This window comes from Sus scrofa, chromosome 7, assembly GCF_000003025.6.
Source record: "Sus scrofa isolate TJ Tabasco breed Duroc chromosome 7, Sscrofa11.1, whole genome shotgun sequence".
In the NCBI taxonomy this organism is placed as follows: Eukaryota; Metazoa; Chordata; class Mammalia; order Artiodactyla; family Suidae; genus Sus; species Sus scrofa.
Window position 1 is genome coordinate 102,724,084 of NC_010449.5, and position 19,710 is coordinate 102,743,793.

A 19,710-nucleotide genomic window follows, 5' to 3' on the forward strand; every position below is an offset into this window, starting at 1 on the left:
AGAAGTGAATGCGGTGATAGGGAAGGAGAGGGGCTGAGGACAGTGTCCCTCAAACCACAGAGGAGAGAGGATGTGTAGTATTAGAAGAGGCGGGGGAAGCTGAGAGGAAAATAGTAAATATCCTTTCAAGCACAGAGCCTAGTATTTTTTCGTAAAAAAAAAAAAAAAAAATTAAAACCAAAAACACCTACATCATTTATTTGACCAATAAAAATTAAAATAACTTTCAGAATTAAGTTAAAGATTCCTCTAATATGTTAATGCCATTTTTGTTTTCTATTGGAGTTATGCATCATTTTTATACATTTGCTCAGTGACCTTTTTAAACTCCATTTCCTGGCCTTCAAGTCTTGAGACAGGCTCATTAGATTTTCATTAATTCCCTGGTTTTCACTCATTTCTAGGGACCAAAGCTAGTTAAGCCCAATAAGAGCCATTCTGTAAGGTCCTTATGATCCAGTCACCAACAAATAATCTCCAATTGATTACATTTTAGAAATGTATTCTCAATCTCTTTTTCATTACTACCCTCTAAGGAGTTTTTCAGACCTATTTTTTTTTTTTTTGTTTTTTGTTTTGTGTTTATAATTGCCCTTCTACATAAAATTTTAATAGTAGAGATACTGCATATTCGGTTAAATACTGTGGGCTCTTGGCAGGTCACAGACTGTTTTCATATCTAAATTCCTCCCCTTCCTGCCCAAACAATTGTTACTGGCTGTGGGAGGTGTCATCCCCATGGAAAAGGCGCGCTTTAGAACTCTCAAACAATGACGGTGGTCCTTCCCCAAAGGCTGTTTGTCTCTTATAATTGCCTTCTGCATGTTACAGTTAGTGTTTATGCTCTTTCCATCTTCCTTCCCTAAAGGACCGGAAGTGGACTGTATGGGGCCGCATCACAGCAGGAAATTCCAAGAGAGTGAGCCTATAATTTCTCTAACACGAATAATGGTGCCCCAGGGTACAACTGCCAGCGTCAGTTGCTGGAAATGAAATGCACACATCAGTAGCATCTAATTGAAAATAAAAATAGGATGTTTGAAAAATCTTTTTCTATTAACTCTAAAGGAGAGCAGGGGTTGAAGGATCTCCCTGACAGGTGTTGCATTAAGATCAATAACATGGTGTCAGGCACCTCTCTGCCATGTCAATTAAGTGAAGTCAGTTACCTAATGTGGTTTTCTATTGTTCTTTGCTGTGTCCAGTGATTCTGTCTACTAAGTCTGTCTCAAGGAGGGTGTTGTCTGGAAACACGAAGTAGATAGGTTGTCATGGGTATTCACTTGCTAGGGCTGCATAGCAGTTACCACAGGCCAGGTGGCTTATATAACAGAAATTTGTTTTATCACATTTCTAGAAACTAGAATTCTGAGGTCAGGGTGTCAAGGGGGTTGATTTCTTCTTTCCTTGGCATGTCGATGGCTGTTTTCTCCCTGTGCCTTCACATCGCTGTGCTCCTTTGTGTGTCTGTGTCCTAATCTCATCTTCTTATAAGGACAATAGTCATATTGGATTTGCATACCCAAATGACCTCATTTTAACTTGATTACCTCTTTAAAAACCCTGTCTCCAAATACCAGTTACATGCTGAGGTGCTGGGGGTTAGAGCTTCGACATGTGAATCTGAGAGGGGGCATAAATCAGACTGTAACACCATGTAAGAGGGGGCATAAAGAAGCCTATGAGAGCCAAAAATACATTCTTTAAGATATATCTGCTCACATCTTCACTGTGTTTTTTTACTAGCTGTGTGTCCTTTAGCAACTCACTTAACCTCTCTGAACTTCATTTCTCTTTAAAAGTATAGTAAGTATCCTTGTCCCAAAGGATTATTGTGAGAATTGTGTCTAATTAATCAGTAATAAGTATAACTAGTAAGCATATATACATGTTTAGTACAGCATCTGGCTTGTAATTGCTTTTCCTCTTGAATATGGATTCAGACTTCAATGCATTGGGAATAATAAGACCAGAAAGTCAGTTAATATTATTAACATCAAGAAGCAGAAAGCAATGAGCATTTGTTGAACAACTTGTATATTGGGTACTCTTACACACAGAGTAGGACAAAAATTGCTTTTTAAACAAGATCTGTAGATTAATTAGTTGATTGACTGAAAGAGTATTTATTGTCATGCAATACATACCAAGTCAAGGTCCAGGCCTTCTCTTCTACTGTGTAGTTACTGCCCTACCCACAGTGCCTTACATTTCTTGCAGCAGCAGATTCTCTGGCATTGGGGAATTTCTGCAGGATTTAATAGGAAAAAAAAAATTGTCTAAAGTTGAATTACTATGGTTGCAATCAGAATTTTTTCTGCTCTCTTCAGAAACAGCCTTACCTGTGTCCAGAGGCTGTCGTGTAGTAGCTGTCTGCTGGTCCACATTACAAATTCAGCTAATTGCAGCAATTACATGAAGAAATCGCTGATAGCAAGAGAAGCGATTATGCTATTCCTGAACAGACTGCATTCCACAGTGTTCATTAATTATGCCAGCCTATAGCTCCACGACCACCAAATCACCCACTTGAGACCGCATACCATATGCATGGAAATCCTCTCCAAGCTGCAGTGCATTTCTGAGCCGGCTTCCTCTCTTGTATTTGCCACCATTTGCAATAGCCCTTCTCCTGTTCTTCTTCCTGAAATTGAAATAGAGTCAGGCTGCACAATGTGATGTACAGGAATGGGAGAGGCTTAAGCCTCCTGGAACCACTTTGGGTCCCTAAGCTTTAATGAGTCCCACACAGATTGTCTGAACCCAGAGCCATTCACAGCTACACAAGAGTTAAAAATTCTTCAGCATTCCCTCTTTAGAGAAGAGAGACAGTGATAATGATGGAGGCGGGACACAGTGATAAGTCTTTGATGCTTTTGTTCATTGGTTTCCTTATCTCTTTCTCTCTTTTCTTTCTCTTCCCCTACCTCATTATTTTATCCTTGACATGCACAGCCAACATCAGATGACCTTGTTTCATCTGCTGAATGTTCAAGTGATGATGAAGACTTCGTTGAATGTGAGCCAAGTACAGGTAGGTTAGGTCAGTCTTGTTTTGCTTGCTTTATTTTTTCATTTGCAAAAAACAATACATACATATATGTGAATATACGTGTGTTATATATATATTATAATGTGTTAATGTGTGTATTTCCTATATCTATATATGTATATAAATACATATATAAATATCAATATATAATCAAAAGCATCAAATCCCATGGAAGGAGCCATAAGATCCCAGGGAAATTTAGAGTCAGTTTCTTGACTAGCCTGAAGAAAAGTCCATAGGACATAACTTTGAGCAATCAGACATCCAGATTAATCACCAAAACAACACATGTACAGCAGCCTGTGGCAGCTATGAAACTGACAGAGCTGGGGGCATGAAGATTTCTATATTGGAAGGAAATATAGAGAAAATGTGAAAAAAAATCATAAAGCCAAGTGGAGTCATAAAGACCATTTAAACCTCATTAACTGTTCTAATTCTAAGTGGCAAACAAAACAAAACCAAACAACCAAAAAAACAAACAAACAAACAAACAAAAAACCATTTTCCATGGGATTTCAACAGCAGTTAACATGGTATTATATTTATACTAATTTTGTTCATTGTGTGTTTAGAGAATTTGTGCAGCAATACAGCAGAGTAAACACAAAATTAGTACAGAACCATGCCATGTCAACGGCTGAGATGCTTCAAAATGTATCTACTGTGCTGAAGTTGAGATGACTTTGGCAATTAGAAGCTTCAATGTGTTCCCCATTTGCACCCAGATACATTTTGATGTTTTACGGTCTTTCTTTATAGTGAGCTATATATGATATAATGTCCAGCAGGCAACTGCAGTCCCTGAGTACTTCCTATCAACTTCCCCAAGTCATCTATTTGAGACTTGCTATAAGTTAAATATTTATATATCTAAAATAGAGAACAGATATCATCGAATTTCTGTGTATGTTTAATAGAGTTAAAAGTTGGAGTTGGGTAAGGATTTTATTTCCGCAAAGGCCAAGAGAAATAAATAGAATTTTCTAGCTGACTCTTTGGGTTGCTTTACAATTTTTTTCCTTTAAAAAAAAAAAAGGAGAGCCGTTAAACATTATCTTTTGTTAATTCTGGGGAAATTTAAGATTCATGAAAAAAGTATTAGTATTAAAAAGTAAAAATCTTTCATTTGTTACCCTAAAATGATTCACAATTTTCCGATTTTGTGGAAGCCTGACTGCTTGGTATCTTGCACATGGCTTTGGATCCAGGAAGTTCTGTGGGTTCCTGTTCTTAGCATTATACAGGGACATGTCAATAATATGTAGGGTCACTTTCCATTCTGGAGTGTGATCTGTTCCTTGGGAAGGTCAGCTGAGTGGGAGGAAAGTATCTGTGACCTGTTTAGTCAGATTTTTTTTCAGGTTATTGGGTAATAATCTCAGTATATCAAGTGAGGCTTTACCTCTAAAGGAAGATACCTCCAACCTATGCCAGAATATGGGCAAGAAATTTTCATTCATTATTTAATTTATCTATTCATTCATTCACTCAATAAATATTTCTGAGCCCCCAGGCAGGATATAGTTACCTCTAGATTTGCCTTCCTATTCCAAGAGTTCTCACAAATGAGCTGTGGGAAGATAGAATATGGACCTACTTATCAAAATTGCCTCTTTGGCAGAATTCAGTTCGCAAATATTTTTTGAGGGTCCTCTATCTGTGTTAGATATCAAGGATCCATGTATGAATTTGACATGATCTCTATGACATATGTTAAATGAACTGATTTTGTGGCCACTAATTTAAGATACTTGGACTTATAATTTAGATTTTCTATTTGTCCTTTTTCTGGTCTTCTTGCTTTTATAGCAGTGATATCTGTATATATGTAACAATGTTTATGAAATCTTTAGGTTTTAAGTCTTATAAAAATCTAGGCTTGATTATTCTGAATTATCACCGTCTTCCCCTGCTACCTGCCCCCTCCCACACACAGTCATCTCCATAGCAACGTCCATAAGAAGACAGAGGGCTTTTCCAGATCTCAGATTCACAAGGTCTATAGCTTTCCAGGTTGTGGGTGTACGTTACCATTTGGTACTGAACATGAACAGGTCCAAACTTGAATGGCCTCAAACAAAGTCCATTTGCTTTTTAGTGGCAGCACAGGTGTTTCATCTGATTCAAAAACAGAGGACAGAACTTCAGTGCCAGCATTTCTTGAGTGTATAATCACATGGGGCAGTGGGGGAACAAAAGTAGTTTTTAAAACAATCTGTTGTGTTCCGCAAGAGAGTATGGGAGAGAATATATAAATAAAGTAGGCGACATAGTGCCCACCCCAAAGCAGCTAACACGTAGCTCTAAGAAACTGATATTGATTCCCTCTGCCTGGGATTGTTTAACTCAACACATTTGAAGAATGAGCATTTCTTTTTTCTAAATTTACTCCCTAAAATATTCCTGGCAGGTGATTCAGATGCACAAGGAAATATGTCGGAGGCATATTTAATATGATGAATATTAAATATGATTAATACTGATGAAGATTGCATGCATGGAGGTATCCAGTCCTTTTATGCATTATATGAAAACTATATAGGCTTCAGATTTTTCAGAAATAATATGGATTAAAAATCAAAAACATCCACACAGTTGTTTCTGGGGCTAGGTATTGCCCTGCCTAAGGAGAAGTTTTCCATTGCCCATGGAGCAATGGATAATGGTGACATTTAAGTAATTTTGACATATATTATTAATCCTTAGATTCTTTGTGAATACTAAAAATTAAAATTCTGGTTTTTTTTTTTTTTTTTTTTGTCTTTTTGCCTCTTCTAGGGCCGCTCCTGTGGCATATGGAAGTTCCCAGAGTTGCAGCTGCCGGCCTACACCAGAGCCACAGCAACGCAGGATCCGAGCCTTGTCTGCAACCTACACCACAGCTCACGGCAATGCCGGATCGTTAACCCACTGAGCAAGGGCAGGGACCGAACCGGCAACCTCATGGTTCCCAGTCGGATTCGTTAACCACTGCGCCATGACGGGAACTCCCAGATTCTTTTCTGATTAAGTTAGGTCGACTAGAAGCTCTTGCTTTTCATAAATTTGGGCAGTTTAGTATATGTTATACTCCACAACTTTTGTTTTCATGTGGATTTCACATTTTAAATGAAATGACTTTTCTTTGGGTTTCAAAGCTGCTGGTTTTGAGTCAGATGTAAACAAATGACTTTTATACCCACAACTCACTTTGGCAGTTAGGGATCCCCCAGGTTTGGTGTAGCTTAGTCATATCATGTTTAGGGACAACTTAAATTTTTTCAGAGATGTGTTGATGACAGTCTAGAAACCTTGTAAACCTGACAAATCTCAAGTTTTCTCTGTATATTTTTGCTAGAAAAGATGTAGATAAGTTTTTTTTTTTAAAAAGAGCCTGAATCATGAGACACAGAGTGAAAGCTCAATTAATATTTGTTGACTGAATTTGTATGACTCTCAAAATACCTCATAATCTTAAATTAAAATTGGAGATTTTTCATACCTCTCACTTCATTTCCCTTTAAATGAATTATTTAAAATAAATGATTTCATACAAGTAAGTGTCACCCTGACAAAATCCGTGTTTCTTTACAAAAATAATTCTCTATTTTGCCCTACCCGTTGTTTTCCTGGGAACTAGATCATTTGATAGTGACTTGCAGGTAAAATTGCATTTTCTGAACATTTGCTTTGAGAACCCAGAAATGAAATGATAAACTATAAAATCATAATGAAGCCAACTGTATCAAATGAAAATATTCTGAAGAATATTTGAAAAACTATTCAAGTACCTAAAGTTGAGGGTCAGAATTTTAACTTTCCTAATTTGCAAACACTGATTGTGTCCTCCACAAAGGAAGTCAGTGTCTATTTAATATTTTAGATTTGTGTCTTTGCATAGAAACCCTTTTCTTTCCAACTGCACTTCTATTGATATTACATTGTGCAGTAACTCGTATTTCATTGTCCTTCTTACCTCATTAGATTCAACAATAACAAAAAATAGACAAGCTGGAGAGGATTCAAGTAACCACTGGGAAGTGGGTTTCCCTCATGAGATTGTAAAAGCCAACTAAAATTTAAGGTCTTTTGTAAGTTCACCTTTGTGATCTAAAATGTGGGAATGAATTCTGAAATACAGGCAAAGTGATGATATTCACTTTTCATTCCCTCCCCTTCCCTCCCCCACCTTCTATGCCCAGTGTCTCCATCTTTAAAAATAAAAATAACATCAAAACGAAGGTATTGTTAGCTTAGCTTTCAGATAATTAAAAATTATTAACTGTCTGAATTTTACATATTTTATGGTCTTAAGGTTCTAAAAATCCTGGAAGCAGGGGGTCAACAGACCAGAGGAAAAAATAAACAGAAATATCTTCTACACCTGAGAAATAGGCAAGGCAATAATTAACAACTATATTGATTCATCCAGCCACTATCCAGAGATACATCTTTCTAGTTGTCACTTAGCTAGTTTTTTTTGCCTCTACTTCTGTTAAATGTCCTTTGATCAAGTCTCAAGGGACAGCACTTCCACCAGAGGGCAGACGGTAAAAGGAAGTAAAGATGAAACACATCCATCCATCAATATGATTGTACTAAACAACTTTCACAGTGGTTGCATCGAGGGAGATGTTTAAACTAAGGGCAGTAATCTGAGATCACAAAATAGTTACTCTTCCCAGAGTAGTTTTCACATGTATTTTTACTCCTCAAATCTGCAGTTCTCACATTTGTTTAAGATGTTATTGCTACTTTGTTCCTCTCTGTTAGTCACACTGTGATACCCAGCCCAGAGTGGTGAAATTTAAATTTGGCGAAACACCAAGAGCCTATCCCTATTTGTGTTCTCCAGGTGGAACTGGGTTCTTAATCTTTCAGTTTGTGATACCTTGTAAAGTATTTATAATATGAAAATCTGGCACTAAAAATCTGGCTCATCAAGCTTTAGAGTTTTATTTGCTGAAATATTGTGGAAAAATGTATCTGCAGTCTGAAGACAATAATAATTTTCTAATAAAGGATAACAAGAAATAGAACATCACTTTTCAGAATCCATAGATGAAAAATAATAAATGTGCTGATTATCAGCCTTAAGTATGACGTTGGTAATCTTGTGTTTATAGAATTGCATTTTGTCACAAGTGTCTCCAGCAAGCTCGAAGAGTTAATAACTTGTACATTTTTATTACAAAGAAATTGATTTTTATTTAATTTTAGAAAGATTTTTCCCTATGGAAACTCATATGATTGGTAAATAGAATCGTGTTTAAATACCATCAGTCAAGTAGCTATTCATTGTACAGTAGAATAGTAAATGCCTAAATAAAATGCCATAGGAATGTCTGAGTATCACACTATCCAGAATTCACCTTGAATTTTAATGTCCACTTAAAAACACTTTCAGTAAAGGTATTAATAGTCATAATTGGAGAAATGTTTTAGCTTTGGAAAGAAAAATATAAATAGATGTGAATTTCATTAATTTAGTGAATCATTACTGATTGTGGACATTTGTCACTTTTACATTTGAGATATAATACATGTCTAATATACACAAACCAAACAGCTATTTACATATTTAGATCTAAGCTAAATCCTACCAATTTTTGAACTTCCTTCCCTGATGGAGTACCTTCATGAGCATATAATGTTTCTACTTTAATGGCATAGTTTCTATCTTCCTTCATTAAACCACTCTGTGATAGGGTACATCATTTTTTTATAACCCAACTCTACCCCAACCCAAACTAATTTTTTAACATTTGGACCAAATATGTGCCCTTTAAATCTCTAGTGATAAAATGCTTTGAAAATTAGCTTAAGAATAGAGGAGTTCCCGTTGTGGGTCAGCCATAAGGAATCCATGAGAATGCAGGTTCAGTCCCTGGCCTTGCTCAGTGGGTTAAGGATCTGGCATTTCATGAGCTGTGGTGTAGGTTGCAGTCTCAACTTGGATCTGGTGCTGCTGTGGCTTTGGCATAGGCCGTCAGTAACAGCTCCTATTTGACCGCTAGCCTGGAAACTTCCATATGCAGTGAGTGAGTCCCTAAAAAGACAGAAAAAAGTATAGAAAAATCTACAATTGGCTATTAGGCAATTAGGTAATTGATAATATAGGCATAGTGTGCATAAAATGTGTTTGTGGATTGATCATTGCTGTAGATTTTATAACCAAAACAACAAATCTAATAACAAAAATGATAAAAATGAAAAAATTCTATTCATCTCCACTACCCAAGATGTTTTGGTTATGTTGGGAAATAGAGGGAATCAAGATCAATGTGTAGATACATACACTTCTGTTTGAAAGATTAATAAATAATTTATTTATGCAACAATTTTTAGTGACTACTTTGTGTAGACACTGGAGTAAGTGCTAAAGAAACAAAAGCAAGATCACTCATTTGAGTGTTTATAATTTATTAGGGAAACAGATGTAAAACTAAGGGGAATAAAAGGAAAGGCAGGGTAAGAAGGGAATAAATAATGTAGACCATGCAAATGCCTAGAATATTATCAGACCTCAGAGATGAGGTATCTAATCCAGCAATTAGCATACTCTATCCAAGGACAAGCCAGAAAAAAAATCACAGGTGATGCCAATCAGTGGCAGAGAGCATTTGTCTAAATCTTAGGTTGGGGACATAGGATTCCTGGTTTGTTATGATTGAAAAATTAGTACCACACATATACAGTATGGCCAAGGCCAGGGCTTCCTAGATAATAGGTTAAGGGTGGGCATGTTGAAGGGAGAATTTCAAGCCAGACTCATGAGAACTTCCTGTTTTCAAATGCCAATGCAAGTAGTTGATAAGGAGTGAGCTTAATGAAATCATTAAGCAAGTCCCCCAACCAGAGAAAACAATAAATAAAGAGAGACTGGGTTTTAAAAGAGAGTTTTTTTATGGGTTTTCTTTTATTCTTTTAGTTCTATATTTTTTTCTCCCCTAAGCCCCAGTATATATACTGTGTGTATATATATATATATATTTATGTATGTGTGTATATTAAAAATATAGTGCCTGTCATTCCATATATATGTAGACACAGTATAAATATTAGATTAATGTAAACAGAGATTAACAACAGCCCCTGCCATCAGCCATGTATTTACACAGAAATTCACACCGTCATTCTTACATCAGCCAACATGGACATGCATGATACTGTTTTAACTTGGCAAAAAAGCATGTTAATTTTTCTTTAGGTTTTATTTTCTTCGTTATCATAATTACAATGATGATTCCATAATTCAATTATCCTTGGGAGGGGTGGAGAGAAAAAATTATACAGATATATCTATCCATATATGCACATTCCTGTGTATATATATAAATAGATATATACTTTGTATATATTTGAAGAGCATTTTCTGTCGTTTCACCTCATCTTGTGCCGCATGAATTTTTGGTGGTTCAATTTATTTTGTTTTGATTTACATTTAGTATTTTGGTCATTATGGCTATTTTTAACTCATTGCTATACTTTAATGAGTCATTATTTTTTAAATACTGAGAGATATAGTGATATACAATCAAACAAGGCAACAAAATCTTTTCTTGCCATCCTAATCTCTAATTCCTCCCCCTTAAGCATATCCCTCCAGTATTTGTGCTCAAAACAAAACAAACCCCAACAAAATCCAAGAAAGTTGTGTATAAAAGAATGAAGTACTTTGTTTTCCTCTTCTTCCTCCTATACATTTTTTCTTTGAATTTTCTTCCTTTTCCCTTTTTATTTTTCTTTATATCTGCACAGGCCACTTGCCTTTACTCTCCCCTTTATGACAATGTAATTCATTGAAAAAAGGACAAATGAGCCAGAAAAATAAATAAATAAAGAAAAACATGCAGAAAGAACAGAGAAACACATCCCTCTCCACAAATTTCAGATGGCATAAAAAGAATTTTATTGCAGATATAGACTCTTTGTTGTATCTTTTATTTCTGGACAAGCCAGGATCATTGTGTGGCATGCAGTGACAGTTTCGTAGCTAATCCACTAACCATGGCCTCCATCACCAGTGCATGGCCTGTAATGATGCCATCTTGTCTTCCATCTAAGTGACACATCCAGGCTAACCCAGCAAGTCCAGTGTATGAGTTGTGGGGGTAACTTTCTTTTGTAGTTATAATTTCATGGGTTCTCATGTTATTATTTCCACGGGGTCACGGCAGCTCCAAGAGCTGCTCCTGCAGCATCTCTGTATGGTTCTGTTCTTGTGCTTGCTTTCCTTGGCACAGCAGTCAAGCATGTGTCTCGTCTGGCACATCTGTCTTGCCATCCTGTCTTGGAGTCCACTGTCCTAGTGTCGTTCTGTGATTCTGTTCTCTGTTTGTTAATATGTGGTTTGAAATCCTCCCCCTTTATCTCTCACTCCTCTATTGTTCCTACTTTTAACCTTACTCTCAGGGAACTTCACAAAGAAGCAAAACAAATGTTCAGTCAAGTTGTAAGCCTGATTACTATGGTTTGCATCTGGAAGTCATAAGTTGCACTCCTTATCTGGCTAAGGAGGCAAAACTTACAGTTGGGAAACTGCTAAGGGTAATAGCCAAACCACCACTCCATCAACAACAATAAGAAACCCTTGTTGATTTCTTTGGCATGTTTAAATGGGCTTACTGTTAAAAGGATTTCATGTAAGCTAATTTCCAAGGAGTTTTCCCATAGATTATCAATCTTCTAGTTAAACATTTTCGTCAGGAACAGATCAACAGAACATCTTTTCAGAGAACGTCAGTGGGGAACATCATTATTTCTGCTATATAGAGCAGTGTCTGTTCCTGAATTGGTGAGGAATTTGTGGAAATCTGAATGGGTTTTATTATAAAATTTATTTGTTCATGTGTTTTAATCTAAAATATAAATGTGTTTGGCAGGGCATCTGAGGGACAAAAAAAAAAAGCTTTTTTAAACTCACTGGTTCTATTTCATGCCTATTTCAAGGTAAGATTATCTTTTGATCTCTCTGAGTCAAATGATATATCTCTTATTTTATTTTTTAACTCATGGAAGCATTAGCAAGCCAACACTTTGACTTAGATCAAAATTCTTTCTCTTTCCAAAGAATGATATACACCATAGCTTTAAGTTCTGAGAACTGAGTTTGAATTTCTTGAGAGAGAGGTGGAAGAAAGCACCCAGGTAATTATTCAGATGCTGGAATTTTACTTGTGATTATCCAGGAAATTTGCTGCATAACTTGGGATGATTTAGTTTGTTTGATACTAATGGTTTGAAGATTAATCTTTGTAACAACTTCAGCCTCCTTATTCATAAAGGTGGAACAAGAAAGTATAAAATAGGTGTAAAATTAATTGATTAATGATTTTTGAAATAGGTCTTAAGATTGAACAGTCCATATTTTAACCTGGAGAAGAGAAAGCATTTCAGGCGGATGGTTTTATGATGAGATGTTTCAGTCATGTCAGGCTAGCTCTTTGCTGATCTTAAGGGAGGGAAAGGGCAAAGAAAGAGGAGAATTTATGGGCTTTATGGATGAGGGACTTTCTAATGAAGGAAGCGAGAGAGAAGGAAGAAGGGAGAGAGGGCAGGTAAGACAGGAGGTAGGGAAGGATGGAGGGATGGAGGGGGTAGAAAGTACTGAGTTTAACTCTTTAATTACCTTTGTATGTATGTGTGTGTGTATATATATATGTGTGTGTGTGTGTATGTATATACATATTTGATAATGGCTGTGTTTAACAACTGATGGAAAATTCCTGAAAATGTAGCAATCAGCAGTCATCAGCCAGCTCTCAGCATATCACTGGCCCAGGTACCATGCTCTGCTGGGTGCATTAACACATGGTATTTTATTTAAATATCATTTTTTGTTATTATGACATAGCAACTACTGTGGCCACCTTACAGCTAAGAACATCAGGACTCAAAAAGTTTGGTTTTCCAAGGTCACATACCTGCACAGAGTGGCAGAGATAAGATTCAAACTCCAACCTGTTTGAAAATGGGTACTTCTTATTTCTATTGCAGTGTGCACAGAGGCTCAGGCTTAAACACTTATTAAAGCACTACATTTTAGAGCGATGACATGCTCATTTGTGGAGCTTTGGCTAATTTTGTTTCCTCAAAATAGAATTGCCAAAAATTCCTCCCTTAGTAACACTGAAGATGAACAGGATATTTCTTAGGTTTCCAAATTTTGTTTCTAGAGCTTTGGAAAGACTATAATAGATGCATTTTTTAGCACATAATTATAATATCCAGCATGTTTCCATTACTCAGTTGTTATGTTTTTGTAACTTTTAAAATATAATGAACTTTATTTAGTTACAGTACTTGATGCATGTTAATGAAGCAGCTTCACAGTGAAATATGTCAGTGCCCTCTACTTCCACATTTTCTCATAAACTAGTATATTAATACTTAGAACAGCCTGAGAACAACTGTATTGCAGAAAATGGCCATAGCTTTAAAAAACCATTTTACTCTTAGATATTTAATCATTGCTTTGTGAAAGAGTTTTAGAAATCTGGGCACTAAAAAGGAAAGTGTGGGTCTTATTAGCCCTTCTAATTTAACAAGATAGAGTCTCTGACTGAGTTGCTGATAGGGCAGTATTGTACTTTGAGTTGGCGTCAGGTTTAGCTACACTTGAGGTCAACTTTCAATGATATGATATTGAATAAAGCAGACATAATATTGAATAAAGTCCCTTGAAGTGATTTCTAGACCTTCATCTGTAAGTTTTCCATACCTCTATCCTTGCTCTTTCATTCAGTAAATATTCATTGAGCACTCACTCTAGGCAAGTATAGTTCTAAATACTTAACATTTTAACCTTTAATCCTTCTTTAATAATCCCATGAGCTGCTATTATGATCATTTCCATTTTAAAGATGAGTAAACTGAGGCACAGAGGAACTAAACACATGGTCCAAAGGTCACACGGCAAGAAAGTAGAAGAAATGGGATTCGAACCCAAGCCAGCGGGGCCCTGAGCCCACACACAAATCATGGCGTTCTACTGTCTCTCAGTATATAGCATTTTCTGTTGACCCATACAGATAAATAACTACCTGCCTCTTTGATAGTAATGAAGGAAGATCTGTGTGTTGAGTATATGAAGTGTTTGGGAAATCCTTGTTAGATGGCTTAATTACTGTGTATCTCACAGGCTTTGAAAGTGTTGGTTGGTAGGTAGGGGTTATGAAATTGTTTAGCTCTGATTTATCCAAACAGCTGTGATTTAAACAACTTACCCTGGCTTCCTGCAAGGTGGAATGGTTCCAGTATTCAGGATAAATACCATCACTTATGTGAGGTCAGTCCTTCCGTATTTTCTTCATTTCACAGATAATTATGTTCTTTGGAACATGGTGCTTTAGATGTTACAGCTAATAGGAAGCAACAAAATAAGTGAACATTAATGTGTACCTAAGAGGATGTATTTCTTACCTCAGCCCCTTTCTGACATCTGTGTGCTCTTGACATTTCTTAAATTCCTTCCCATGTGTTTATCTTCTCTTTCATTTTTCTCTCTTCCTTGCCTTATGTGTCTCCAACTATAAAAAAGGAAAAAATCAAAACACACACCAAAAATCCCAAACCTTCTTTGGGGCCTTGAATTTTTTATGCAAAGAAAGACTCTTTAAAGGAGTTATTAAGAACTAAAATTCACAATGAAATAGAAAGCACTTTTTTAAAACTGTATTTGCTTTTATTAGAATCTTTCCAAGGAAAGTATAGCTTGCTCAAGCTTCTGATGGTCTCATTTAAAAAAGTACAATTAAAAATTCTTGATAGAGTTCCCATTGTGGCTCAGCAGGTTAAGAACCTGACATAGTGTCCACAGGGAAGCCGGTTCAATCCCTGGCATCACTCAGTGGATTAAGGACCCAGTGTTGCTATGGCATAGGTCACAGATGCAACTTGGATCCAGTGATGTGGCTGTGGTATAGACTCGGCAACTTCAGCTCTGATTTGACCCCTAGCCTGGGAACTTCCATATGCCACAGCGGCTGTAAAAAGAAAAAAGAAAGAAAGAAAGAAAATACTTGCGGACTCTCCTTGAGTTCTGCTTCCATTTTAGCTTTGAAGCAAAGACTCCCATTTTACTGAAGGATCCTGAGACTTGGCAATATTATATTGACAAGTGTTCAAATTTGTCAGATTCATCACCCAGAGCAAAGGCCAGCAAACTTCTTCCCATAAAGGGCCAGAGAATAAACATTTTAGACTTTGAGAGTCTCACAGTCTCTGTCATAACTACTCAACTCCATTGTTGTAACACAAATGCAGCATAGACAATACATAAATCAATGTTCATGGCTATGATTCACTATGACTTGATTTTAAAAAGCAGGCATCAAGCTAGATTTGGTAATTTGCTGACCCCTGATCTAAAGAAATCTGATAGTTTAGGGAATTATAATCGTTTTCTTTTTTTAATAGATGAATCCTTCTTACTCATTTTATAGCCAAGCTAAATAAACATTTGAGTTCCCCCCTGAGCATAGGAGACCCCTTGTGCTATGGGATAGGAAAGACATTGCAAGCTCATTTCTCACCATTGCTTTGAATATCGCAATCACTCATATGAAACATGATAAAAAACAAACACACAAAATCAGGGTCTCCTCCCCCCAGCTGGATTTTTTTTGGTAAGTGCTTGATTTTTTTATTTTGCCTTTCCTTTTTGCAAATCTGTCTTTTGCACTCTGTGCCTTGGCCGTAGCATGTGCTGCATTCTCTGCTTTCAGACCTCTTTGTCAGTAGCTTCTTTGAACTCTAGCCCACATACTGTGTCCCATCCCAGTAATTCTTCCCCAAACCTCATCCGTGGGTTATTGAGCTGACAAATGTCTAAATGACTGAGATATGATATTTGCGGCCTGCTGAGAATCTCTTCTTTCCCTGTACTTTTTGATAGGTAGCTTTATAAGTTTTGTGGGGAAGGTGAGAAAAACGATCTTGGTGACACAGGCAGTGAACAGGGAGGGCAGAATGGAAGGGGCACGATATACAGGACTCCTTCCTGCATTGTAGGCAAAAGCATCTATTTATATCCCAGTCATCTGAATGTCGGAGGCAAAGGATTATGCGGTAGGGTGCAGGAAGGAGCTTCCAACATCCTGAGGAGAAGAATGTGTTCTGCCACCTGGCAGCCAAGGAGACAGGCGCAAGCTATGAAAATACAGGTACAAAGCCACATTTCGTATTACTGTGAGAGTGGCTTTTGTTACCTAAGGATTTGACTCCATAAATTAACGGTTAGTTCTTTTAGCATCCTTAATGTTAAAAATCTGTGGGAAAGAAATATGAAAGACTCTTCTATGAACAGCAGCGAGTAAACTCTGAAGCCAGCTCCTAATGTATCCCAACCCCAGAGGGAACATAAGATTAACTTTTGGAAGCCAGGATGCTAAGTGATAACATTATGAGCTTTCTCCATTAGCAAGGCCCCATGGTGTGGTATTATGCCTGGAGTTCTCAAATTCTGAACTATGGCTCCAAAAGAAAGCAAAAAACCAAATGAAGAAATGATGCAGTGGGGGACAGAGCCATTAGGAGGGACTTTTAGGGGCAGGAGGTGCATGAGTTGGCTTTTAAAATAACATAATTTGGAATTAGTGTTTTAAAAGTCTCTGAGCTCAAAGAAGTTATAAAAAAACGCAAAATAAAACAAGGGCAGATTAAACGCTATTGATGACCTGATAGGGACATAGCAAAATGCAGTCAAATCCATTTCCTTCTCTCCCTTTATACTTGCAATACATATGTGGTTGGTTGGCATATTTACTTGCTTATTTGCTTGTTTATTTCTTTATTTGTTTACACTTAGTCATTACTAACTTGCCCTGTAAAAGCAGAAGGGCAAATTCGGTCCCCAGGGGGAAACGTGAAGAGATAAAATAGACCAGGTCTGACACATCAGCTATAGTGAGAACTCATCAACTAGGGAGAACACACCCTCACTTAACAGCATTCAAATTACATATTTTTAAAACACTAAAATAGGAATTCCTGTTGTGGCACATCGGGTTAAGAACCTGATATAGTGTCCATAAGGATGCAGGTTCTATTCCTGGCCTTGTTCAGTCAGTGGGTTAAGGATCCAGTGTTGCCATAAGTTGCAGCATAGGTCGCAGATGCGGCTTGGATCCCATGTTACTATGGCTGTGGTGTAGGCCTGCACGTGCAGCTCCAATTCAACCCCTAGCACAGGAACTTCCATATGCCACAGGTGTGGCCTTAAAAATAAAAATAAAAATAAAATAAAACACCAAAATAAAAATAGACCCTATGAAATTCAAACAAGTTTCAGCAATGAGACACATAGTGTTTCTAATTCTATTTTTTAAATGTCCTTTAGATTTAACCCCCTTGTAAAGTCTGAAGAAGTCAGATTTCTGGTTAAGATGTCACTCAGTGACCTTGAGTATCAAATTAAACATAGCAGTTCCTCTTTTAAGCTCCCATAAAGCTAAAGGCCTTTTTTGCATCTCTCTCTCTCTTTTTTTTTTAATTATAACCTTAAAGTTTACATAACTCTTAAGACTGTAAGCTTGAAGAGAGAGTTTATTGTAATGATTTTGTTTTAGGTGACATAGGTAAAACTTACATAGGTAAATTGATTTGTTCAAGGTCACTGAATTAGTTTCTCTTAGAGTTGGAATTAAATCCTAGGTGTCCTAAATTCATAATCCATGCTATTTTACTAAAATTGTATATCAAGTTTTTTTGTTTTTGTTTTTGTTTTTGTTTTTGTTTTTTTCCCAAAGAGCCCAAAGCTTTTTATTTGAAATTGAGGTAGCATACAAGTGAGAATTCAGAGAAAATTGTGAAAATTTGGTCATCCTTTTTCCACCGGACAGTGTTGCCACATAAGACAGTCTATTACTGACCCACCTAGGGGTCAAATCTGCAACTCTATATTCTGTTGGTCACTAGGGGGCCAACTAGGAGATTATGGACACATGGGGAAGCGATTCATGGGGACTTGAAGTAGTTTATATACACACTCAGCAAATATATGCTCTAAAGGTACATGATCAGTAATATCGCCTTCCTACATGGAGGACAGATTATTAGGGAAAGTTCAGCAGTGATTCCCAAGCTCAAATGCAAACCTAGTGTTGAGCTATGCCAAAACTTCACTGATCCATGGTGAAATGCAAAAAATAAGGAAAATAGAGTGAGCTTCCACAAAGTTAAATTTACAGAACTGACCTATATGGGGGGCACATTATATATGTGGAGTTTTTTCATGGTTATAATCAATGTATTTTATAAAAATACTGTTTTATTACGGTTTGTAGCATCTTTAACTAGCAAAATAAAAGCTGGCAATTATATGTCAGTTGTTCCCCCACAGATTTTTCTTTCATGTTCTCCTGGTCTATGAAAACAAATAAACCAACATCCTGAAACTAGAAACCTTTAAAGAGATTTAAACTAGATTTAGTAGAGTTTGAAGACTGAAGACCTTTCTAGGTTTAAATATTATTATGAACTTAATGATCTTAAGACCTAGCCATTTACTTCACTGAGGCCCCTAGGAAGTTATTATTCCAGGCATAGCTTACTTAGATATTAAGTATAAGACAATTTTTGAATCTCAGTACAAAGAAATAGATTAAAGGCACAAAATTGAATGGGAGATTTCCAAAAAATTCTAAAATACCTGTTATTGGAAGGTTAGAATCAGTTTCTAAACATAAAGAAAAATCGAAATTTCTACAGACTTGAATCCAAATCTAGAATTTTTTTTTTTTCATTTGAAGCCTGATTGCCAAGTAAAGGGAACTGTTTCAAAGAGATAAATGAGCCAATATTTCAGATAACATGATCCATCTTTTGTCAGGAGAAGGTCAAAAGCTTAGTCTGCAGCTAAAAGGAAGGATGTGATCTATACTAAAGACAGTGCCTGAATTTGTCTCCATAGTTCTCATATCCTCCCACCCTTTCTGTCTCTTGGGTAATCTATACCAATAACCTCTTGCCTCATAAAATTTACTGTCTAAGTATTGAAAAGATTACACTTAACTTAGCCTGATAAAAAGGTATGTGAAGTTTATTGGGTGTTTATTGGAAATCAGAAGTTTGGTGTCTTGAATCTGGTAGAAAGATTATATAGTAACATACTTAACGGAGATGGGCATCAGGTGATGGTCAGTGGGAGATCTTTATTTTGTTATTCATACTCCAAAATTTCTATGTTGAGTATGTATTACACTTAGAAAGGAAGGATACACACACACACACACACACACACACACTTTAATGTAAAAGATGATGTTAGGAGGCCAGCAAGGAAACGCTTGTGAATATTTAGATATAGGAACTCCACCAGACTGGTGATTTGAAAAAATAGTGGATCCCATCTTTCTCATGAGTTTGAATTAAGTCCATGATCTAAGGCCCTGCAAGGAAAGCTGCTGGAGGAATTCAAAGATAACAATGACGATGATGATGATGTGTAGGACTCTGTGTAGTTGAGCACGCACCAGTTCACTAGGGTCAGTCCTGTTCATCAACTGACAAATGGTCCATGGACACACCAGGTGGTCATGGAGCAGCAGTAGGCAAGAGCTATTCTGCAAATGACTCGTTACCAAAAAGGATAAAATCTGTGCTTGGAAACCAGGAACACAGATGGGCTGTGCAGTGGCCTTCCACAGACACTTGGGAATATGATTGGTTCTTGA

The 19,710-nt window shown here is 36.7% G+C and overlaps 1 protein-coding gene across 35 annotated transcripts in view; it reads left to right on the forward strand.

The window, feature by feature from the left end:
- Positions 1-19,710, forward strand: part of NRXN3 (neurexin 3) — a 1,647,030-nt gene that overhangs the window by 1,591,304 nt on the left and 36,016 nt on the right. For all 35 annotated transcript variants that reach the window (XM_021099958.1, XM_021099974.1, XM_021099978.1 and 32 more), the window contains one exon: positions 2,956-3,034. In XM_021099958.1, the coding sequence (XP_020955617.1) occupies positions 2,956-3,034 (79 nt within the window). The remainder of the gene's footprint in view (positions 1-2,955; positions 3,035-19,710) is intronic.